At 41.3% G+C, this 26,338-nt stretch overlaps 1 protein-coding gene across 1 annotated transcript in view; it reads right to left on the reverse strand.

Moving 5' to 3' along the window:
• Positions 1–22,784, reverse strand: part of LOC130141937 (microtubule-associated protein 1B-like) — a 99,033-nt gene extending 76,249 nt beyond the window's left edge. The window contains exons 1-2 of the mRNA XM_056323232.1: positions 21,949–22,784; positions 16,252–16,353 (exon numbers count right to left, since the gene is read on the reverse strand). Coding sequence (XP_056179207.1) covers positions 16,252–16,353; positions 21,949–22,600 — 754 coding nt within the window. The 5' untranslated portion in view covers positions 22,601–22,784. The remainder of the gene's footprint in view (positions 1–16,251; positions 16,354–21,948) is intronic.
• Positions 22,785–26,338: the final 3,554 nt, after the last annotated feature.

Below are 26,338 nucleotides of genomic sequence, written 5' to 3' on the forward strand. Positions count from 1 at the left end.
AACTTAGGAACATAAAAACCAGCCCGCCCAATGTAACACCTGTGCCCTGACTCCCAGAGCACCCAGTGCTGTTTACTTGCCTTTTATTAACCCCATAAATAAATCATATAAAACTAAAAATTGACTCAGAATTTATAACAGTACATAATATAGGGGTTTTCCACACACACAGAGATTAAAATAACTCAGTATTTAAAATATTTTCTCTTCTTTGGGAAGAGAAATCCTGTGAGTTTTAATATTTTGTGTTGACAAAGAAATGTAAAGGTTGCTATTAGATTTTCACTGGAAGCTTCCACTGTCTTGCCTTACAGTGGCATTCTTTTTCTTTTTTTTCATATGAACCACAAGACATTTTAAGTCTGGCACACTTAATTTTCTAAGGAAATGACACTAAAATGAGAACTCTTATTAGATGTTAACCAACTGACTTATGCCTGATGATAGTAGTACAAATGCACAAGAAGATTCTTTCTTAACTTAAGAAAAAAGTACTTACCTATGGAGAAAAGGAATAATAAATAATGTTGGGGCTGATCCTGCCTTCATTGGGATCAAGAACAAAATTCTGACTGATTTCCAACAGAAGCAATTTCAGATATAAGACTTTTCTTTCTACAAATTCAGTATATATTTGAAGACTCCAGCAAAGAAAAAGCAGGTCTGTGTATGCCAGACTAGTCAAATCAGCTGTATTTGCCAGTTTGGGCATACTTTTTAAATTAGTGATTGTGGTCCTTACTGCATTTTTTCAGATGGCTACATTTCTACAAAGCTACATTACTGTGTAGTTCATAAAACAAAATAACCTAAAAAGAGCACATTTAATAATATGAATATATTAAATTATACAAATATATAAAATAAAGTAACATATAAGGAATATACATAATATGAATAGCAAACTCAGCCATGTAAATGAATCCAAACTGCACAAAACTTAGAAAGGAAAATGTCTGTTTTCTATACAAATTATATAATTTCTTCTTATTAGTTGACATCAGAAAGTCTTTCACCTTGCCTTTTTTGAAAAGTTTTTGATTTACGGCTTTTATTTTGGGTCCTTTGTGAATCCTCACAAATAAGCAGATATTGCATATTGTTCCAACATGCTCCCTCACAGGAAAATTGCTTCCCTTGCACATAACACTAAAATCAATTTTTTGGAAAAAAAAAAAAAAAAAGAAAAAGAAAAAAGATCAATGACCTGATCATGCAAGTTCTCCTCATATAACCTTTACTGAACAGCCACTGTAAACCTGGCTACTCACATGAGTTTAGAAGACTGGACCACTTCACACCTGCTTTTCACTTCAAATTTGGATAACCAGGATAAATTTATGGAATTAAGCTATCAGAAGTTCCTCTCAGCACAACAGTTGTATACTCCTCTACAGCTCCATATTTCTGTTTGGGCTTGATCATTTTTAGCCAATGTTTTGACCCATTTTACTTCTCCCCTTACGCTTATGCTGCTGCAAGGAATGGGAAGCAGTCTCTGAATACAACTCCTATCAAACCTACATATCAAATTAGAATAGCAAGCCATAGGAACATAGCAGAAACTAGTGAGAATACATGGTCTTTCAGTTTTAAATCTTTTTAATATTCTGTTCCACACCAGAGAGGATTTAATGGTTTCTTAAATGGCTCCAGGACCACTGAATGAGCAAACTTATCTAAAAGAAAAGACATTTACTTGAAAGAATCTTTGTAATAAATATTGATCTATCATATCAGTAGATCATTCTGGAGCCACAGCAATCACTCCTTGCCTAATTAAACTGTGCTAATATGAAAATGCAGGCCAAGCCCATAAGGCACAACAGATCTCTCAGAGTGCCTGGAAACCATAGGCCTTTTGGAAGAGAGGTGCTTATGCTCTGTCTGCATGCTAATGAACTCCACCAGATCATAATTCATACAGATGGAATTTAAATTCTCTTCCACAAGTTCATCCTTAAAGTCTTCTAATTAACCCTCTGCCATGAGATAAGCAGCCATGCAGAGATGGGGATGGCATAGCAGAGGTGCCAAAGACTCCTCCTTGCCATTTCTCTTCCCCCAGGATTTGAAGGTTGTGTCAGTCACTAATCCAAGCTCTGAGGGGAAATCAAAATGTCATTTATTTCATATCCCCATGGCATTTTAACTTTTACCCTTTAAGTATTTCTGCATTTAGGACTGGCAAAAAGGTTGTAGTAATCATAAAGCACACATATTTCCACAAACATGCAGCAACGCTTAAAAGCATTTCAGTCCCACTTGAATCTTTGTTAGAGATAGTAGACAATATTTCACCAGCTTGGCTTATGCCATGCACAAACACTCAGCTTCCTACAGGGGTTTAGGTCTAATGGAAGTCAGCTGATTTATAGCCAACTCCAGCATCACCCAAACTAGCAAGGAAACCATCCAAGAGAATTTCTGGGATTTATTTCAGATGGTGCCACAGCAGCTCAGCAATGCTGCATTTCATTTTATGTGGAACCCTGTTACAAACTATAACCAATTCCCTCAAACTATCTATAGATGGGAGCTAGAAAATTGCAATTCTTCAACAGCACTCCAATATTGCCCTAATATATAATGGGGTATATCAAAAGGTTTTGTCCATGAAAATGTATGTAGGTGTTCAGTTTCATAAAATGGTCCTCACTTTTTTTTTTTTTTAAAAAAATCAGAAATCTGAAGGAGTTATACAAATTGGCAAATGACTAATCTCAGCTTTTCATCTTTTATGTTATTTTCAAATCAAGTTCAGTGATCCCTGTAGTGATTACTTTCTGACATCTGGCTGGTGGCTTATTTGAAGAGAGTTGGTGGCCTCATTTTGAATTCTATTGAAGACCACACTGCATAAATCACTGACATTAGATTCCCTACTAGCACAATTGGCAGAGCAGTCCTTGATGGGAAGCTGAAGCAAGACAAAAAAAAAAATTAAATGTCATTACATCTCTGCAACTGAATAATCCAGATCAAAGTTTGTCCACAACATCTGAGTTTGACAGTCACAGTCTTTATGTAGTTGAGGGGCAAAGCTAAGAACTAAACTTTAGGTCTCTTGATTTAGGATATATCATTTGCTCTACAGTCACTTAGAAAGCCATGAATTTTTTTTCCATCCCTAATAAAAGCAAAAGGCCACAATGAGATTTAACTTCTATAAACAAGTATTTTTAGGTAGACAATACTGAAATGCTTTGTCAAACTACAAGCTACTGTATTCCTATATTCCCAACAGACAGTCATACCACAGATTGAGACAGGGGAAAAAACCTGAGATATACTAAACCTGACAAGTGAGTCAGAGTCTACTTGCTTAGGTCTCAGGTCTTTTATTTCATGCTGTACTCTAAATTCAGCAAGGGAGAGGAGGAACTACTATATGTCTTGGTGTGGTTATATCGCAGCTTCAAAAAAGGGGAAGCTCAGGTCTGTTAGAGGCATTCTGAGAATACAGAGAATAAATTATATGTAAGGCTGATTTAACAAGTATTTCCTCAGATATATTTACAACATTAATTTATACACAAATATAGCCATATGTATAATTGTCTTGCTTTTTTCCCTACTGGCTTTGCAGAGTTAATGGTTAATGTAATGTTAAGCATTTTCATAAATTATCACTATCTGTGGTCTTCAAACTGAGAGCTCTCACCCTGCCTGAGCTATAGTCTGCTTCTATGAGAGATCTGAAGTTTGCTGAGCTCATTTCACATTGAGGGATTTGTCTTTCAAAGTCAAAAGATCTGAATTGTCTGAAATATAAAATCCAAGCAAGATCTCAGAGCAAAATAGAAACATATGTATCACATTAAGTACTATGACCTAAAAACAGTAAAAAAGTATTCATACCAGTTTTAGTATGTGCTTGTTTACTGCACAGCAATGAGTATGGGCATTGAGAATGCTATCTACTGGCAAAAAAGCATGAGTGCGCATAATTCCATGGCAGGCTATTTCCAAAAAAGGGAAAGGGTAAGAAAATGATGAGGGTTGTTAGTTTGGTGGGTTTTGATGTGTTTTTTTTTAATTGCTCATTTCACTTGTTTTTTTTTTTTTTTAAATCAAGTAGTTGTAATTTCATGATATGATGCTGAATTTTATGCATAAACTTTGCTGGGAATGAGTTTTGAACCCGATTAATATTATTACACATTAATTTTGTACCAGAAAAGTGTAACATTTGAAAATAGTAACAATTTTAAAGACATCAGAGATAATGAGAAAATATTAATAGAGCTGCAAGCCTGAAATTCCTTTTACTTTCCTATGATGCCTCTTATTTCACAGAATCTAAAAAAAAACATCTCAAGACTTCTTTAAATATTTGGTGAGAATAACCAGTGTCTAAGCTTTTGACACTAAAATATGCAAAAGCATCAAACTTGGCAGTGAAACTGTTATGCTGTCAGCTATAGCAACCCTGATTCCAAGCTTTACACAGCCAATTCATGATTTACTCACAAATAGTCATCTTAGTGGAGAAGATCTGTTCTATTAACTCCACTTAGAAAGCAATAACTGTTGTCATAGCACTATGGCAAGGCAGAAAGGCAGATCCACTTAAGCTATATCTCTGCTGGTTTGAAAATATTTTATTTTTTTTTTGCAATTCTTGATGAGATATTTTTATGATGTCCAGTGCACACTTAGCCAACAACCAGGTTACCTAGACTATCTAATGAAAAACAGTTGGCCTAAAACTGAACCAATATTCTCTGAGAGTGTCCCATCTTTTCAAGTAACAGATGTGGAGTAATATTTGGTAGGGAATACATTACTAATATTTGGTGGGAGAATATTACAGGGAGTAATATTTGATGTGTTTCAGAAAGGACTTTATGCAATGACCAGATTAGATTTAGACCAAAGTAACAATCACTGACAGAGAGACAGGAATCTGCTCAAAAGGAAGACCAAAAAAAACCCCAGTGGAAGTGCCAGAAGTAGCCTCCAAAGTATTTAATAGCAGAAGGAAGCCAGGAGTAGTAGTAGACAACTATAAAACATAATTTGGGAGCAGACATCCCTGATCACAGCTTTTTCTTAACTCATCTCTTAAAATTAAAATTCCTTTCTTGATAGCTACAGCATGGTTCCAAGAAAGGGAGCAAGCCTGGAAGTGACAGTACTGACAAGGTACCATTCACATTTTACTGTTAAATCACCTTGACTTACCGTGACATATAGGAAGACTGCAGGACGAAAAGCAACAGGGAAAGGAAGAAGAGGAAGTGTCATCTGGGATGAATACAAGCTTCTCTAAGTCTTGAAAACATTTAATATCAAAACTCAGCATTTCACTCATTTTAGGAAAGTAGAAGGGAATAGGATACAACTTCTAAAATAAGCTGAAGAAATAACAAAAATCAGAAAAATGGGAAAAATAGTTTCAGATGTCAGTGTCACAGAATAAAGTCTTTGATCTATGTTTTGTCCTTGCAGAGACACCAAAGCTGTCTCTGAAACATGGCAGTAGGACCCTGTCAACACAGTGCTGTGGCAAAGCTACATACCAATGTGATGAGAAAGACAATTCCTCCTGATGGTCTTCTCAGAAACCCCATCACCAATGTGTTCATTCTGCTCTCTGGGACTGAAGTCTGGGGCTGCACTGTCCTGGGTAGAGGTACCAGCTCATCTGGCGCTGGTAGGGTAGCTCTACATAGGGCTGCCTTGCACCACTACTCTTTCACTTCTGATAGTGAAAAAAAAGCTTTTAGAGTGGCCCCTTCTTTTAAAGTCATCCCTGCTTTTTTGTGACTACAAGTCAAGACAAGAAGGGAGAAAGTGTTACCATGCCAGCACTGAGCATTGCCCTGGGCTGAACACACCACAATAACTACCACATCCCTGGAAAGCAGCAGGCACTGTATTAAAAATCTCATTTGACTCTCAGAGTACTTAGGAAGGCCTGAAAAGCACAGGAGGACACAGGTAATTTCAGAGATGCCCAGCTGTGTCCAACATCAGCAGGGAAAAAGAATCAAGTTCAGAATGGACTGAAAGTGAGAAGAACATCAACTCTGCAAATCTAAAACATGCTGTGGGAAACTAAGAGAAGTAGAGACCTGTAAAACAAAGTAAAACTCTAAGATTCTTCCAGATTCTCTGCAAGAAACTGATTCCTTGGCCTGGAATTTGCTTTTAGATTAAACTAATTACAGAGGGAGCACGCAGGCCATGAAACAATCCAGAGGTCAAAACTACACCTTTTTAGGTAAGTGTTTGTGTGAGACCATATTGTGAGTTGACTGTCTCAAAGCTCCGAACTCAGCAATTGTGGACCAGACAAGGAGCAAACAGCCACCCAAAACCAGACATCGGCCAGGGTCAAAGAACAGTCATGTTGTATTGGGGGACACATCCAGACATGACTGACCACCTCAGCCTGCCAAAGCATGCACAGTCCATAGCAAACGACCACACAGCCATCATGTGTGCCCCTCAGAACCAGCGTGCCAAGACTGGGAGCATGCATGGACATGCAGTACATGCCATTGTCCAGGAAACAGTCTCTCCAAATACCTTATAAAAGACTGCACCATCGAACAGTAAGGGACACGATTCAGAGACCACCACCACCAATGGACAAGGAAACTACAACAGGATGCCACTGGATCCATAGTGGTGACTATCTCTTCCAACTCTATCCCAACTGCTTGCTAGGTTTCCTTCTTTTCTATTCTTTCGTCCCTTTCCTATTGCTATTTTCTTATGAACACTTTGTTTCAATAAACTTTCCTGATTGGCGGCATTTGACCTCATTTGAGTCTTCATCTCACTCCAGGTGTAACATCAGACCTCCCCAGCTCAGGCTGTCCCAGATCAGAATAGTATAGCTTTAAAGCATGATTGTATTATACTATTCAACGGACTGAAAAGTCTATACTGTTCAAGGAAATCAGAATGCTTTGCATCTCCTCTTTCCTGTGATCACGGTCAATAAATGGTTGTGAAGTACCCACACCCATTAGCATAGCCCAGTAAATGGGTTTCCCCCACTGTAGCAAGGCAACAGCTCCTCTTAACAGATTAATACTCCTGTTCAGCATGAAATGAGAATGTCAGCAAGGTATCTTTCCAATCTTAATTTTGTCTTGTATCAGTAACTGGGTTTGAATCATAAACAGACTAATCCCAACCAGTAGAACAGCCAGAAACCAGAAAAGTCATGTCCTTACATTTATGAGTCTATGCACACAGACTCCACGCAGACAGCATGCAAACCCAGGTCATCAGGAGCACTGGCTTTTCTTCTCAACTCTAGGAACAGATTGCAACCAGCGACTACAAGCCAAAAGTACCCATCATGTCTTTTTGGTGGGACCATCCTGGGGGTTTGATGCAAAAGCATGGATCTCTTCCAGAACTAGCCAGCTTTCTATTTGTGACTTACTGACTGAAGTGCATATCTTCCCTACCTACTCATATGGACTATGAGGTACTACAGGATACTCCCAGCAGTCTACAGACAGGAGCACCTGGATCTGGAGGTAGCACTAATGCATCTCTTGCAATGCTTTCTGCATTTGTTTCTGCAAGGTAGATGATGGCTGGAGCTCCCCATGCTGTTGTGAGACTGATGGCACAAGTTAGTGGCACCTCTCATGCTACATTTGGCAACAGGGATGAACATCTGTTCCTCATTACACTCAGTCTAGAGACAAGGAGTGTCTAAACTCTTCTGCCCAGTGAAGGCTGGATCTGGTCCTATTACTGAATACAATGGTAGGCAAATCACTGTGAATAAAGCACCATTTTTATGCAAGAAATAGAAGTTAAAATTTTCCCTTTCTCCCTCTTTATGTGAACATTTGGTCCTTGTTCTACCTTAAAAATACTAGATAATATTTCCTCCAATGTTTAAGGCTCAATCCAAAGCCCAATCTCGTTATTTCAGTGGCCTTTGGATCAAGTCTTTTTTTATTATAAAGTCCAATTACAAATATTTAATATTTCTCTCAAGTCATTGATAAACAGTACCAGAAAGTAACAGAAAATTCAGGAAATTCAAAAAGACAAATCTTAAAAAGAAAAACAGACATCTGAGAAAAATGTTGCCCATGACAACCAGAAACTAGATGAAAAAAATGACAATTATGTTCTAGTTACACTTTTATTATAAATTCATGATGGAAGAGATGAGAGGTAGGTCAACTGTAAATGATACTGGACAAGGGTAAAAAATAAGATATTGTTTACATCTGCAGTTTCAGACAACCAACACAGACAAAATGTTACCAAAGAAAGACTGAGGAGTCTTGTAAGGGACAAATTAAGAAGTATAAGTCTGCAAGTATTTCTTAAATAACCCTTAACAAAGTAACCCTTGTGAATATACAACTAGGTATGCTGAATTATCCTTCAAATAAAGAGGAATGGGGATTCAAATTTCACAATGGAGTTAAAATTCTGTTGTTACTTACCACTAACTTAATCCCATGCCTGTGATAACTGCCTCACACAGGTCAAAAATCTGTTCCTGTAAAACATGGGCTATTCTAAGAGAACTGAACTCATTGTATACACTTGTGATACAAGGCATATAAAAATAGCCTCTGAGTCATTTTGCTGATTCATACTAACAGCTTAGCATCATGCAGGTACTGGTGTTTTGACAAAAATGTAAATTCATGCTAATTTTCTTTGAGATCATTCCTAAAAAAGCAGAAATGGAAGTCAGTACCAGAATTATTATCACACAAGCGCAACAATTTATTATCTGAAAAAAGATAGTTACTTATTATCCCATCTCTGGAATTTTGATTAGTACTAAGAAAGGAGAGCTTTGACAATTCATCTATCCAAATTTATAGGCTGTTGCACTGTAATCCTTCCTGAGCCACCAAATTCCTAGCATCCCACAACTACAACAAAATAAAAGCTTGCAAGTGGATGAGTGCACCGCATGTGCTCCCCTGCCAATTGTCCTTGCAAGGACACCCAGACTTCCCTGCCTTTGTGCTGCTGCGCAGCCCTGTCACTGCAACCTTGCACCGCTCACAGCAACAACCTACGGGAACACCAAACAGCCACAGCAGCATAAGTCAGCTCAATTCCCTATTCAAGTCCTATTCTGTATCCATTTTCATTCTGCCAAGACAGAAATACTTTAAGACACAAAAAAAAGTCTGGTAGCCAACTAAAACTAACTTCTCCCAACATATAACGAGCTAAAGTCATAGAATCATTTAGGTTGGAAAAGAAACTTAAGATCAATGAGTCCAACCCTTAACCTAATACTGCCAAGTCCACCATGTCCCTAAGCACCACATACAGACATCTTTTAAATACCTCCAGGGATAGTGACTCAATCACTTCCCTGGGCAGCCTGTTCCAAGGCTTGACCACCCTTTCAGTGAAGAAATGTTTCCTAATATCCAATCTAAACCTCCCCTGGCACAACTTGAGGCTGTATCCCCTCATCCTATCACTTGTTACTTGGGAGAAGTGACTGACTCCCACCTGTCTACAACCTTCTTTCAAGTAGCTGTAGAGGGCAATAAGGTCTCCCCTGAGCCTCCTTTTCTCCAGACTAAACAACCCCAGTTCCCTCAGCAACTCCTCAGAAGACTTGTGCTCTAGACCCTTCACCAGCTTCATTGCCCTTCTTGGACATGCTCCGATACCTCAACATCCCTCTTAAAATGAGGGGCCCAAACTTGAACGCAGTATTCAAGGTGTGGCCTCACCAGTGCCGAGTACAGGGGGACAATCACTTCCCTTGTCCTGCTGGCCACACTGTTTCTGATACAAGCCAGGATGCTATTGGCCTTCTTGGCTACCTGGACACACTGCTGGCACATATTCAGCTGGACGTCATCCAGCACCCCAAGGTCCTTTCCCTCCAGGAAGCTTTCCAGCCACTCTTCCCCAAGCCTGTAGCATTGCATGGGGTTGTTGTGACCCAAGTGCAGGACCTGGCCCTTCTCCTTGTTGAACCTCATACAACAGGCCTCAACCCATCAATCCAGCCTGTCCATATCCCTCTGCAGAGCCTTCCTACCCTCAAGCAAATCGACACTCCTGTCCCACTTGGTGTCATCTACAAACTTACTGAGGGTGCACTCAATCCCCTTGTCCATATCATTGATAAAGATATTAAACAGAACTGGCCCCAATACTGAGCCCTGAGGAACACTACTTGTGACTGGCTGCCAACTGGATTTAACTCCATCCACCATCACTCTTTGGGCCTGGCCATCCAGCCAGTTTTTAACACAGCAAAGAACATGCCCATGTAAGCCATGAGCAGCCAGTTTCTCCAGGAGACTGTGGTGGGAAATGGTGTCAAAGGCTTTACTAAGGTCCAGGTAAACATCCACAGCCTTTCCCTCATCCACTAAGCAGGTCACCTTGTCATAGAAGGAGATGAGGTTAGTCAAGCAGGACCTGCCTCTCATAAACCCATGCTTACTGGGCCTGATCACCTGGTTGTCCTGCACATGCTGTCTGATGTCACTCAAGATGATCTGCTGCATAACCTTCCCCAGCACCAAGGTCAGACTAACAGGCCTGTAGTTCCCTGGATCCTCCTCCTTCCAGCCCTTCTTGCAGATGGGTGTTATATCTGCTAACCTCCAGTCAGCTGGGACCTCCCTGGTTAGCCAGGACTGCTGATAAATGACTCTACTCAATATCTATTCCAGCTATCACAGTCTCTAATAGCTGTAGAATCATATTTATGTTGCCCAGAAATGTGCATACCAGACTACTGAGTCTTTAAGCTGAATTAATTCCTAGGCACTTAGTAATGGTGCTTAGATACTAGTTGAGAAATCTGGCCTTGACTTCTTAGCTCTTTTTTTGTGTGTCTTCCATTGGAAGTGATAAGTTTTGCTCAAGTACCTATGTCCTCTTACTTGACAAATTTTGATTAACTGCAGTTTTCAGTAAGATAGCACTAAAATCATGCCCTTGAGGATTTTATCAGCAACTCCATGAGCTGACATTGCAAGTTACTAGGCATGATATTAACTGGGCATAGATTTGCTTTGACAAAAGCAATGGGACTATGCATCATTTTGGCAAACTATGGAGTTATGGGTATTGATGACCAAAATTCCAAGACACTAACAATCCTTAATTGTAACTTTTGAACTTATAACTTTCAGAATTAAATCTGCCAAGGCTTTTTGGGGTAATGACAGTTTGAAAGAACAATAAACTTCTCTAGGGAGCCCGAAGGTGGGAAGCCCACTGCCACTGCTGAGGCAAGCAGCTGTCGCAGAGACACTAAACACATCTTGCACTTTGCCAAAGTCCTCCCAGGCCACATGCAGGCTAGTGAAAATAAAGTCTTGGGCACAGGTAAAGAAAGACTCAGTCAAGCCAGTACAGTCACCGACCACTGACTTATGGGCAACAAGAGACCTTTTGGTACTGCTCAGATAGGAAACATGCCTTCCACAGATACACATTCTTCATAGCAACAGGACAAAATACAAAGCAGCCACAGTGCATTGCTTGAGCAGTATTTCTTAGATTTGGGGTGACTAGCTACTGCACAGCTATTGAAATAAACCAGATTTTAATCTATACAAGGACCTGAATATACACCAGTGAAACAGTCAAGTGAGTAAGAGTCGGTCTAAAGAGAATGATATTGTCTCAACATTGCTAACAGAGACCTGGAGATGCAATGTGGTCCTCATGGACACCGAGACCCAGTGACCCTGAAGGAGAACTGCATGGTACAAGGAGTACTATGCCACTCCCTGATACCCGGCACTGGAAGGAACAACTACGATAAGGCCACATAACAACTGTCCAGAAGATGAATCACAACTGTTGTCGTAACAATGAACCAGAACAAGCGTGATAACCTTGCTCAAGAAGGCGGAGACTGACAACATTCCATGGGCCAGAGGAGGAGCAACGTGTGTTGCTCGGCATAAAAGATGACTCCTTAGCAACCGAATTTTGGAGATCTTCCCCACCAAGGATCACGACGATAGGAAGGACAGGCAGGATGCTGCTTGGACCTGGGACCATAGGGATGCCTTGGACCCATGGTGGTAGCTATAATCCTCTTTCCTTTTCTTTTTACTTTAGCTTTTCTTCACTTTCTGTCTTTCTACCTATCGCATGCCGCTTTATGGGCAAACAATAAAATTGTGCTGTTTGATTGAAGCATAACCCCTTGGCGTGGTCACCTTGATTTTTTTTGCGCTTTGAGATCATAGTAAACAAACCAACACAAGTCCACTGAGTGGACTGTGACAAAGTGTCCCCAGGTGGAAGCTGAGGGACAAAATGGCAGATGTAGGAGTCTTGCAGAAGGGCCCTCAATGGCTTCATTGACACACAAAATCCTTTTACTCCATCTTTTGTGAAGCAGGATATTCAGCTTTATGCAGTTGAAACATATTTTTTTTAAAAAATAAGATTGGTAGCAACAGCTGCAATTTCAACAGAGGTCTTTCCAAGACTCTCCACTTGGTCTGCCTCACTACCAGATACACAGTTCCTTTTTCAGCTTGTACATGTTACAACTTGTTTGATTTTTTTGTCCTTGTAAGGTTAACATAAGATGGAAGTTATCAACAGTACATGACAGAGAAAACAGAGGCAAGTGCTGGAGTACCAATTTTAAGTCATGCTGCCTGTTGTCTTGGCAACCAGTTAATAAGCTCTGTTACTCATTTTTCACCAGCACCTGACGACGTCTGCAAGATTTGATATTATTAAGGAGTCTCCTAACTCAGTTGCTTTACAAGGTATCAGAAAACATCTGCTGGAATTTCCATTCTGAATCCTGTTTCTCAGGGAATCATAAATCATCCCTAAATTGCCCAGCAGCTGAATATACAATGCACAAATACCACTAATGACAATCCAATCCCTTGATAAGAGCACAAAAAGAGTGTTGAGATCTGATCATGCTCCCTGCAATATCAATATGTACGTTACTATTTGCTACACATGGAAAAGGATTAGACCTCAAATTCCTCAAGTGAAAACACATGAATACTTTGGCTTTGACAGACCTTCTCTTGCATGTCTCCCCTTCAACAGTGCAGGCATATGTCATGGAGACAGGGTTGGCCCTGTTTCCACCAAGCTTCCTTTTGGAGAAAGAGTCCTACCCTTCACATTGCTGCTGCATGTATTCCTCAAGCTGCTTTGAGAAGCATACAAGCATGTACTGAATTGGCACTGCAATTACCATAATAAACATTATAATCAAAAAAGCTTCAGTCAGTAGTCATACCTCACTATACTAGGAGCTGTGCAGACACACTAAATGACTCTACCCTTCTTCAAGAGTAAATTGTCCCTATGTTTGAGTTGCACAAAGAGTTCAGTCTTAAAAGATGGAAAAAAGGCTGTTTAACTAAATCCCACAGACTAACCCATCATCTTGTATGAATACTTTCCTTGAACAACAGGTTACCTAGTTACCCAAATTCCTGAGAATTTCTGAGTTTGGGACCATAATAGAATATGTACTTACAATCCTCTTTAGTATAAATGTTGCCAGTTTGCCTAGTTAAACACTCAAAATTCAACATTTGTTGAACAGAAATGAAACATTCTGAATTTTTTTAAACAAATGGCAAGAAAAAACCCTCCTTTCCTATCAAACAGTAGAGAAGACACAAAGGAGCCTCATGCAGATTCAGCATTAGAGAATCACAGAGGCTAGAAAGATTAAAATATTGTCCTCTCATTTGTGCAGTGGGAATCTGAAGGTGTCAATGAGCTTCTCCACAAAATTTGAGAAATGAAACTGGTCAAGAGGGCTAGTTTTATTCCTGGATGTTCCTGCTTTCCTGGTTTCAGGCTTCCTTAATACTCTTTCAAAGTAGATTTTAGAAGCTTATTGTTTAAAGATTGAGCAGTGCTGAAAAACACAGTCATTACTGCTTGTCATAGAGATGTTGATTAATTCCAATCACATGCAATTAAGCTGCAGTTCAACACAATGACAGACTAAAAATAGGCAAGTCTAGACAAACAAGAAAAAACAACCAAATTCCTAGAAATTTCCTAGAAGATTCTATAATCTTCCTGTTGAAAAAAGAGATGCACAATTTTATTTCATTTATCATATGAAAGCAGAATATTTGCTTTATTTTAATTCATGCAATGCTATCAAGAGGTATCATCTAAACAAGACAGCAAAAAAAACCCCCAAAAAACTAGACACACTGGAATATTTTTGCTAAACAAGAAGCACAAGATTTTTTTTCCTGACATTTAAAAATAAAACACATACACGTTAAAAATAAGTTGCACTGCATATTGCATTACTTAAAGATAAATTCTGCTAATTTCACTTATCAGAATACCCTCTCTGTATAATGAGACAACTGATATCACTGAGAAGTTGAATTGGCTTCATGATATTTAAATTGAAATGAAAGATATGTATTCTAGGCCTGAGTTTACTTTATGTAATTCAGGAACTACTGAGTATTCTTGTATTGGTTCTGTTGTTTTACAAACCAAGGGAAGAATCATAGAGGTATATTTTTTTCTTAAATCTGGCAATGCTTTACTCTCTCTATATATGGGGAGATATGGCAAAATCTGCTATAATCTGTGCTGCAGGAAGAAGAAGACACAAGACATTTTGGTATATTACTCAAGATGATCAGGTGAATGATGTCATGCTAGCAAGATGTCAGGATCTCTTTGTCAACAGTGTATAACTAAACTCAGGAATGTGATGCAGTAGTATGATACAACATTTCATAGCTCTTTCCACCATACTTAAGAGATGTTCCTGAAGCCAGAATTTATAACATTCATCAATACTAGGTTGTAGTAGTCAATGTGCACATGGCCACAATAATTTCACCAATGAAAGCAACCTATACTCCTTGGAGAAGGCTATATATTTTTACATGAAAACCAAGATTAATTTCACACATACTCAGCATTTGTGTTAAAGTAATGAGATGTTAGAAAAATTACCAAATACTTGACTCCCATGCACTCAGAATAAAATCAGTTTTTACACTTCACAAAATTTTGTTGTTTTTTTTTTTAATTTATTTTATGAATCCTCTAAAGGAAAGACAGGCTTTGTTAAAAAAAAAAAAAAAGTATTTTGAATTAAGAAATCTAAAGTGCTGAAGCTGCTAAATGGCAGAACCTGGCTTCGGCCCTTGTATACCCCTAATCCAAGGCTGGTTTAAAACCCAGTCCAGTTAATCAGTGGGGGAATAGAGAAACAATAGATGATCAATTTGTATACACAGGTGCTCTCAGAAACACATGTGTTTCTAGAAAAAAGTAGTATATGTGAATAGGAATTGCTTGTTCAAAGACTAAGTGTGCTTGAAGGATTGTGTGAGTTAAAGCAGGCAGAAGGAAGATCATGATCTGAGGAGGACCTTGGAACCGAGGCAGAGACTGGAACTGAATAGATGAATCAACTGGGACTGGGTCAGATGATGGATTTGCAGAACTGACAAGACCAAAGGAAACTTCTAAAAACTTCAGACATTGACTAATGATTTGATAAGTGTATATAAACTGTGCTGTATCCCTTTGTTCTCTGCCACTCACTGAGGTGGTGGCCCAAATCTGAGTTGTGATTAAAGCAAGCCTAGCATTACCCACATCTGTGTGAGTTTTTCCTTTAACAGGCTTGAAAAGCCACCAGAAGAGAAGATTTAGTCTCATGAGCCCTGTAAAATTCTAATATCTTCATACAAGCCAAAGAAAGTTCCTGTGAGTCAAAGTACACTCTCCACTCCTCAGCTTTTTCATACCAAGAAAGAGTCCAAGCCCTTTGGGAACAAATAACGGGCTTGAGCCACACTCGTACAACAGCCGTGACACCATTTCTGACTCTATCAAACTGTAGAGCTAACCTTTCAGGTTAATTTCTGTATGTGTTCTACCTACCACAGTGAGGAACAGCTTCAGTCTCCAGGACTACTAGATTGGTGCTACATGAACAAACTGTTCAGTCAAAAAGTGAGAGTTTCACTTAATTTTAATGGGGCCCTAAAACTAACATCTATTGCCAAAGTAATCATGGTAATAAAAGTAAACATGAAGCTAACCTAAAAGTCTGATTATTTTAAAGTTTCAGACATTTCCTGTTGTCAGAAAGTTAAAATAAACTATTATTTTCAAGCCATATTTTTAAAAATAGAAAAAAGTATTCATTGTAAAGAATCACAAATGGAAGTGGGCCATCCAATACCTGCAAGTATTTATTAATGCTACTCTTAAAAAATACATACAAAACAAAACTGCCAAACACTTTCAAAAACTCACCTCGAATTTCAGGAGAGAATCGAGCTGAATGGCGAGACACAAAAAGTTTCAGTTCTTGATCCAAGTTGCATTCAGTCAAGTTTGTGTCCCATGATCGGATTCCTAAAATTCAAAATGCAAAACACATCTAGCTTGATATATGAACACTGGAAGTTTTAATTGATTATTTCTCCATTGACATTAATGTTATTTGCATATTTCTAAATTCCAAAATCAGCCTACTTTCCCTTTAAGCCATGCAGCTATCCTTTGCAAGGTGCTGATTACTCAGAAGAAGCACTCTGGACAGGGATCAGTCACAAGCAAGAGGAAATCTGCCTTTCCAAAAGGTAACAATCCTTTAAGGCCTCTGCTTTAGGACTGCTGGTTCCCACATCCTAGCAGTCATGTTATGGGAAGTTATTGATGCCCTGGAATTGAATTTAAAATAGCAATACACTGATTTATAAAACTGAAAAGAGTGAATCACTCCAGGGATACATTAGCTCTATTACAACACCATTGTATTTGTCCGTCCAAGGAAAAAAAGACAGAATCACATAATATGTTCCAAATTAATATTTAAATACTAACTATTAAACTGATGACTTCTTCATTCAAAAGCTTTGAAGCATCCCATATTTTAAATTAAAATTTAAGTGATCTGTTATTTATGAAATATCAAAATTCTAGTTTTGAGATTTTAAAATGCTATGCTTGACCTTTAAAAAAAAAAAAATCACATCACTATTCCCTACCATTTTTCCTCCCAGCTACTTAGAAGGTGAGACGCTTGACACGTACATGATCATAAAATGTATTATTCCAAAATATATTTTTAAGGATTGAAATCTGACCAGGAAAAAAAAATACCATAGCAGCCAAGACAAATTTATAGTTTCCTACCATAAGATTTTGATGACTAAATTTTAAAAAAAACCAACAATACAAAACCACAAAAAGCCCAAAACAAATTAAAAGTAGAACATGTTGCAAGATTTTTCTATAGTTTTCTTGCTTTGATTCGAAAATAACGATCAGGCAGTTGCACTACTGGTAAGTCCAGGTACTGCTGTGATTTTTAACACCAACACACTGCATCAAAAAGAAGCATAGCCAACAGGTCAAGGGAGGTGATTCTCCACCTCCGCTCTCATGACACCCCACCTGGAGTACTACATCCAGCTCTGGGGCCCCCAACAACAGGTCATGGACCTGTTGGAGTGAATCCAGAGGGCCATGAAGAGGATGAGAGGGCTGGAACACCTCTCCTGGAAAGACAGGCTGAGAGAGTTGAGGTTGTTCAGCCTGGAAAAGAGAAGGCTCTGGGGAAACCTTCCAGCAGCCTTCCAATACCTAAAGGGGGCCTACAGGAAAGCTGGAGAGGGACTTTCTACAAGGGCATGTGGTGATAGGACAAGGGGGAATGGATTTAAACTGAAAAAGGGTAGATCTAGATTAGATATTAGGAAGAAATTCTTTACTTGTGAGAGTGGTGAGACACCAGCACAGGTTGCCCTGGGAAGTTGTGGATGCCCCATCCCTGGAAGTGCTCAAGGCCAGGTTGGACAGGGCTTTGAGCAACCTGGTCTAGTGGGAGGTCCCTGCCCATAGCAGGGGGGTTGGAACTGGATGATCTTTAAGGTCCCTTCCAACCCAAACCATTCTATGATTTGACATTTATGGTGATTGGGGGTGGGTGGGGTGGTTTCCTAAAGGAATATCATTGCACTTACACAAATTAGCTTGCAAATGCAGAAGGGATTGGAGATGAGGAAGTGTCTAGTGGCCTGTCCTCACATGTCTGACCACATCTTTGCATGAAAATGTTGAGTTAAATCACTTTGGGGTTTGGTACCTTTTGGAAGAGGCGTGTGGCCAATCCCTTACCATGAGACTTGCACTAAGACTTCTGCTGGTAACTCTGTCAAGATTTCAGGCTGTGAACTTTACTGCCAGTGCTGCCTCTCATGCTTTATTCTCTTTCAAGGTAGCAGTAATGTCAAGCCTCGAACTGGAAGAAGCCATGTTGTAGGGCTTAAGGATGAGGAGGAAAAAGAGGGGGAAGAACAGAGAAACCAGATCTGTGCTGCTAGTCTTGCATTGCAGCTCTAGGTAGGTTCTCCATGCAAATATGAACATCTGTATTTCAAGAGCATGTTCAGGGAGAATTCATCCAGGGCTTTTCCCTGTCAGCATCCTTCTGACAGGCAGGAGCATGCTTCTTACTGGGATATGGTACCAGCTATTAAGTAGATGCCATTTGAAACTAAATACATTTGGAAATACAGTATTGCCTGTGTGTTTCATAACCACTCGAGAAAAAAAACAAACCCTGAACTATAACCAGCCACTTACACTTCCCACTTTATGCATCATTGTTCAGAGGCATAAGCAGTGAGCCTCTTCTGTAAGTCTCCTTATTTTAATTTATCAAAAATCGATTGGCCATATGGTGCATTTTTAGAGCATAGTTTTGGCAGGCAAATATAGCTCAGCAGGCTTTAACATTATCCAGGTGTTGGAATATTTGAGAGCAAGAAAGTAAAGATGATATAATACCACATATGTGCAGCACATATGAAAACTATGACTAGTAAACTGACATTCATCACAAAGGTGAAGTACATTGAATGAACGAGTGCTGAACTTCAAGAAGCTAGAAGATAAACAGCTCACTGGCCTCTGACAGCAAGCTTGTGTGGGCAGACTACAAAGCTTTCCAGAGGTCAATTAAGTAACATGGACTATATGATTCAGCAATACTGCTAATGATAAGATCTGTCCAGCATCCATCTCTAGCTGCTTTTGTCGTGAATCCAAATTTGCAGTAGGTTTAAGATTCTAATTAGGCATAATCAGACTGCTGATCCAGACAATATCCAAAATACAGGACTCAATGTGAAATAATTAAAATAACAACCAGAAAAAGCCTAGACATACCATGCACACAGTAGTCCTAGAAGCTGAAGTTGGGATTTGAATAGAATATCCCAAATCTGCAGCTGCATGATTCAGCAGTCTGGATGCAAAAATTATGCATATACATTATAATATAGTATAATTTATTATATAACCAAATCAGGTTTGGGTAGAACAGAGGTAATTCTGGAATTAAAATCCAAGGTCAATCCAATGATCTATCATTAACAGCATGGAAGTAACTACTGGAAGTATGACTGAACTTGAACTATTTCTTTCTGCATGCTTAGGAGTGCAATGCCACCAGATACAGGACTTGGCAGACAGGGCACACCCAGTGGCATCTGCTGAATCAGTGGAAAAATCTTGAAGCTTCACTCTCTCCTTTTTTGGTGGACAGTGGGTTGGATGTTCCCTTAGCAAAGTGACATCCTAAACGTAATTACTGAAAATGCAGCTTGCCACACCATTCCCTCTTCATGATATATTAAGAAATGATTCTGCATTCCACCAGGTTTCATAGCATCACACCACTGATGTGTTACCAGCAGATGTTTTCTTTGACATGTTGTGCTGCAGTTTAGCGCATGAATCCACACTTTTCAGTGATGGTACTTAGGAGATGTACCAGAGAAGACTGTGAGGCAGAGTTATCAAGAACCCTAAACACATTTAAGGCTTTGTTGAGAATAAATGCTAAAATAATCCATTTTTTCCAAACCACAGCATACTTTTCAATGAGAAGGAGATTAGTCAAGCCCATATTTGCCTCGTACAGATCGAGCTTCAGATTCCCAGCATACTCATCCAGAACAATGCACCTCAAAATTTGATCTAAGGTTTTTTCCTAGCAGGCAAAATCCTAATCAGATTGTCTGACACCAGGAGCAGTGAGGTGATTTCTAATCCAAAATGATAAATAAAAAGGTCAAAGCATTCCCTCTGAACATCTAAAACTGTAAGTGGGTGTTATGCTTAGTGGCAGGAGGTAGCAGCAGCAGAGCTATGCAGCAGCAACTGTACAATAGAAGCTTCAAGAAGAGACTGAAGAGCATTTCTTCAGAGGAAGGATGACATCAAATATCTTGAAGGCATAAGTTATCTAATTGCTCCATAAATTTTAATAATTTAATTAAATGCAACCAATTTACTTATGATGCAACCAAAAAATAAAGAGCATTAGCAAAGCGCAATGCTGAAGAGGCTTTGAATGACAAAGCATCTGTCTCAGTTGTTCTCCCTAGGAGACAATGGTAGCAATAAAGATGAACAGGTCACAGTGAAGCTAGTTAGCTGTGACAAGGCAGCCCTTTACCACAAACAGTCAGGAAAAAAGAATCAAGAGAAATAGCCAACTAAAGCAACATTAGTTGAGAAAACAACAATAGAGGTGAATTAAGTCCTAGCTGGACTGCTGAACCACACCTACATGGCAAGGCTGCTACCAATTCCCCTTTCCAAGGTCTTTTTCTCCCTTCTAACAACGGCAGGTTTCTGTTTTCACCAGCCCAGCCCAGAACAAAAATATATTACAAAATCATGTATCAATTGAGTTTAACAAGCTATAGGGCCCAGCAATAATTTTCTTTGTGCTTCATACAACTATTATGGCAACGATGCTTTTCCCCCCCCTCTCCATGTACACTGCAATCTATTGTATCAGAAACCACATCAAGAATTTATAAAACTCATTTCACTTGTGATAACTTCCTGTATTGCCATCTTAGGAAAAGGACAAATAAACAGTGGGTTATAGCATCCCGTAGCTGGACAATAATGAGGCTGAGCACTCAGGTATTAGTCTTATTACCCATATCTTTTTCTTTATTGAAATATATATATGCATATAAAACTTAGGTCCTGAAAAATTTTCCAGCCAAGAGAAAAGACTCGTTGTCGAAAGTTAGACACAATAGGCACAGCTGCATTCCTGCTCAGGGAGTCTTTGCCACTGAGAAAGAAAACGCCTCGAATCCCGCTGGTTTGGTTTCGCGGTGGGGGTAAAGGGTTTGATGGGGAACAGAGGGAAACGCCGAACAGCCGCCCCCCAGCCCGGCTGCCCCAGCCTCAGACGCAGGTTTTTCTCGGCGACGCAGCTGCCCTTTGTCCGCTCTGGGCTGCCATAGGGACCGCAGTGCGGACTGCGCCACGCCCACCCGCCGCTGTCTCCGGGCAGACGGGCTCAGCGGCGCTGCGGGCGCTCGGCTTCTGCCGCAGCCCCTCCGCACCAACAATGGTGAGGAGGGGGCTTGCCCCATTCCCCGCTACTAGCGGCGGGGAAGACGCTCCTGGGGATGAACAGCGGTGCGCAGTACGCGCCGAGCTGACTGCGGATCTTTGTGCGGGCGACAGCAGGAAGCCGCCGCCGCCAGACGCTGCACGGGGCCCGGTCCGCAGCCGCTGACCGCTGCGGGCGGCTCTCCGGCGCTCCCACCCGACGGAGGGGCTCCGAGTTCGGTGGGGCGGGAGGGGCGTGCGCGCAGACGGGACGACTAGCCCCTCGTAAAATAAAAAGAAACCACAACATCGCAGCTCGTGTGTGTGTGTGTGTGTATGTATGTATATGTATCTGTATCGCCCAGATCATGAGCAAGGGGCAGCCGGGCTCCCCGCCTCGCCGGCCGAGCCCGGACAGCGCCCCCACTCGCCCCGCGCGGAAAGGGAAGAAAAGGGGGGCGGCTGCCTGCCCTCCGCGGCGCCCCGCCGCGGCCGCTTCCGAGGGGAAGGCGTCGGCGGGGTGGGGGCTCCGGGGGGCTGCGGCGCTGCCTGCGGTGGCCCCGCTCCCCACCGCCTCACCTCGCTCGATGTTGGCGATAGCCCGCCGCAGGCGCTCCTCGGTCACCAGCTCGCCGATGACCACCAGCAGGTAAAATTTGCTGTCCAGGAAGCGATGCGAGAGGGAAGTAGGGTTGAGGATGCTACAGGATGGTTCCGAGTCCACTTCCACCACCACCACGGTGGCCATGGCGGGCGCCCTGCTCCTCCCCGCGGCTCCGGGGCGCTGGGGAGGGAAGAAGGGCAGCTCGATGGTGGGTCCGCTAGAGGCGGGGGGTGAGGAGGCGGCATCCCTTTTATACGGAGACGGTGCAGGGCAGGGGCCTGGCGAGGAGGAGGAGCACCAGGAGGAGGAGCAGCAGCAGCAGCAGGAAAAAGAAGAAAAGGAGGAGGAGGGGAAGCCGGCGCATCCCCGCACAGCCACTTTTCCAGCATCCACAGCTGATGTCATCTGCGGCAAATCCTCCCCGCAGCGGCCCCCAGAAGCAGGAAGGACGCTGGTGGCCGACAATGCTCCGAGGGCCGCCGAGAGGGCGGCTTCAGGGTGCGCTCTGGACCGCTGGTGTGATCTCTCCGCTCGCGCTACCCCGGCCGGCGCTGCCCCCGCGGCCCTCACACACGCCCTTCTCCTGTGCCCTCCTGCTGTCTTACCCTGCTGGTTTGGTCGGCCCATGTCCTTTGTTTCCCCAGGGCCTCATTCTGCTGGCTTAGCCATCTCCCGCTCCTCAAGGCCCTCCCAGGGTTTCAGCCTTGAAGCATGGTGGCTGTGCCATGAGGAGCTGCAGGTGATACCTTGGCAAACCTGGTGAGCTCATCTGGGAAAAGCCAGCATCAGGGCTACAGCTGTACCACTGATGCTGGATGTAAAAAGCAGCTCCACTATCCAAGGCCAAGAGTCCAATCTGCATCTTGCTGTAGCACTGCAGCCAAATTTGAGCCATGTTTCCCCCCCTCTGAACTAGCAATCTAAATATTCGTTACCTTTTTTTTTTTGTTTGAAAGCAGTTCATTTAATAATTCAAACATAGGTTTTCTGCACGTATTCAAGGCCCGTGGATATATGATTTACCCCAGAAAAGCACTGTTTCTGGACAAGCTGCTAAAATCCATACTTTGAAGGCTCCAGAAGTTCGAAGGGCTTTAAATAACTAATTTTGACCAGGCTCAAGCAACTCCAGGGAGCAATGGTATCAGAAAACATCTACAATTACCAAAAGAAAGGCTTGATTTCCTTTTGATTACCACATAAAAGTTAGATATCTGCTCCCCAATACTCAGAGACCCACTGAAGAGAGAAATTCAATCACCTCCTAAAAGTGTTTTATCCTCCCCTAAAATGGGATAGAGCAGTCTGAGATAAATCAACCTCTTTAAAGTGTTCCTCTTGCTTTACTGACAGAAACTAGGTGTCACGACGGAGGGAAGACACAGTCACTCAATATGAGTGATCAGCAGACTTCGTTTATTGTCTCTTACAGTCACCTTTTATGCCTTCTTATAATTAGCTCATACATATTACAAAAGTTAAGCTCATTATTGGTTAGTTGCCTAAATACCAAGCCCACCCCTAGTTTCTCTTCTGTAGTTTTCTGTTCCCACCTGCAACATTCTTTTCCCACCAAAATCTTCCTGTTATTGTGTAACAAGGACAGCCAAAGACAGTGTATTTTGCTTTACTTCAGATAAGCTGAGAGCGATGTGCATTTTTGTCCAGCCAGCTGGACTATGTCTATGTGACCCTTTTCAGCTAGCCAGTTATCCACAATTCCCCCGTTTTTATTTTGGGCGACATAGGCCCGGTTGACCATTTTCAATAACAGCGTTTTAACACAGGAAAATACACAGCCAACTTATAAAATCTCAATTCAGAAGTATAATTCACAAAATACTTGAAAAATAAAGTTAGCTTGAAGCTTTAATTTAGATGCTCTTTCTGTTCCAGTGATATAAAAAGTTTAAAAACTTCAAAGGTAATTTTAAAGTTCTGAACATGGACTAATGCAAGCTCAAAACCCAAAAAGAAACCAATCTGATGTTTGACTAGGAATATTTGCAAATATTTTAGTGGAAAATCCCTGACCATTAACAATTTTCTGTCCAAATAACAACTGCCCTTATGCAACCAACCAGTCCATACATTTTCTGAAGAATACCTCATTGATATCAAAGAATTAACAAAGGGAAAAAATTAGTTCTAAGCTATATACATTCATAAGGGGATTTTTCAATAGTTACATACAGATTTACACACTAAGCCATGATGGCTTGTAGGTGATACACACAAGAAGAGTACGTTGCTTATCTGTCTGAATGTATATGCTAAATTTGACAACTATGCCACAAGCCAAGCCTACATGGGTGCTGTGTGTTATGCACGTTCCTTAACAAACAGAAGTATAATAGACAAATTCCCAAGATCTAGTCCCCAACCTATTTATATTATTTTGTAGCCAATTAAGGAAAATAACACAAATGTGCATATCTACATGTGCACACACCTTTTAGTTCAGAACCAATCTGTGATAAAAGGCCTTAGCCTTATGGCATCATCGAATCTTAACGGGTACAGTAATTAAAAATGCAGTCTTACTGTAAGTGCGATTTATGCTGACATTCCCTCAAATGCTAAAAAATCATTAATTCTCTACAATAGCAGTTGACTTCCATAACACTATGTAAGCAAAAGAGGCTTAAGATGGGTTTTCTGAATACTAACAATTTATTTTAGACTGTCTAAACTCAGGTCTTGAAAGATTTCACTCTGCCAGACATAGAAACACTGTTGCACTCCAGTTGTGATATCCCTTTTCCCAAGTTGTCACATGCACATCTCGCTCAAGCAACATTATTGTTAAAGTTTCTCTCTGCTACATAAAAGCATGTTGCACTTGTAGATATAAAAGACAGCACCCTTACTTAGATTATTACCTTATTACCTCATAACTCTTAGTATACCTTGTATCTCTGATTTCATCACTTCAAAAATTCACCAGAAGCAGATAAAACCACAGCCTCAGATTAAACTACACCTTAACTGCTGATTCAAATAAAGGCATTCTCTTCAGATATGCCTAATGCTTACAAATAGTGTTGGCTGGTTTTGATCAAGAAACTATTATTACAATAACGATCAAAAATAATAATCCCGTTTGCAAAATGCCTTTAAGCCAGCCTCCTAGTCCCAACCAATTTCCACATTCAGAATACAGCATAAATACAGAATACAGAATAAATTATCTCCATCAAGGCAAAAAGGCTTCTCTTTAAGCACAGAGATGTTTGCTAGTTCAAGGCAGAAACCCATTTCTTGTAGGGGACATCTGAAGCACTTTTTTTGGTGGGTTTGTACTCAATTCCGTATTTTTCCTTCAGAAGCTTAAGCTGTTCCTCTTGTTTCAGGAGTGTTTCCAACTCTGAGTTGTCGAATAGGTCCGTATTTCCCAAAAATATCATACATTTCCTCCGCTGTGATTTCATACGGCAGGTTCCGAATATAAAGGATCCGATTGACCTCTGGGGGCAGCCAGATGTCAGCTCGCTTGGCCGCTTGCATCGCCATGGCGCCGATCGGAGGGGGGGGGGGGGGTGTGGGAGGGTGCCGCCTTGAAGAGAAACCGCGGCCGGGAAGGGGCCTGCCGGGCTGCGCGCCGCCGCTCGCCGCTGCCGCGGGGGTCCCGGATGCTATCCCATACGCTAATAACCCGGGTAATGCCTTTTTACAATCTATGTCCCGAACGCTCCGCTTTTCTAAAAAGCATATGAGCGAATCGTACGTCGCTTGTCTCTCCATACCTTCGTCAGCGCTGTTGCAGCCTTTGCGAGACTTCGGCGACGCGTGGCCGGCGGGACCCTCTGTAGGTGCTCCCGGGCGCGGGGACTGTGCCCTTCCGCCTCCTGCGCTGCTTTCAGGACCGGTACCCGAATCTCCGTCGAACCGTGGCTCGCAGGTTCAGCCCTCTCTAGGGTCCCTGTTCGGGCGCCATTTGTCGCGACGGAGGGAAGACACAGTCACTCAATATGAGTGATCAGCAGACTTCGTTTATTGTCTCTTACAGTCACCTTTTATGCCTTCTTATAATTAGCTCATACATATTACAAAAGTTAAGCTCATTATTGGTTAGTTGCCTAAATGCCAAGCCCGCCCCTAGTTTCTCTTCTGTAGTTTTCTGTTCCCACCTGCAACATTCTTTTCCCACCAAAATCTTCCTGTTATTGTGTAACAAGGACAGCCAAAGACAGTGTATTTTGCTTTACTTCAGATAAGCTGAGAGCGATGTGCATTTTTGTCCAGCCAGCTGGACTATGTCTATGTGACCCTTTTCAGCTAGCCAGTTATCCACAACTAGGCACTGGTTTACACTAAGCATCTTGTTTATATGGCTAAAGTGCTGTGGGAGAAATTTCAATGTGA

The sequence above is a fragment of the Falco biarmicus genome, chromosome W (assembly GCF_023638135.1).
Source record: "Falco biarmicus isolate bFalBia1 chromosome W, bFalBia1.pri, whole genome shotgun sequence".
NCBI lineage: Eukaryota > Metazoa > Chordata > Aves > Falconiformes > Falconidae > Falco > Falco biarmicus.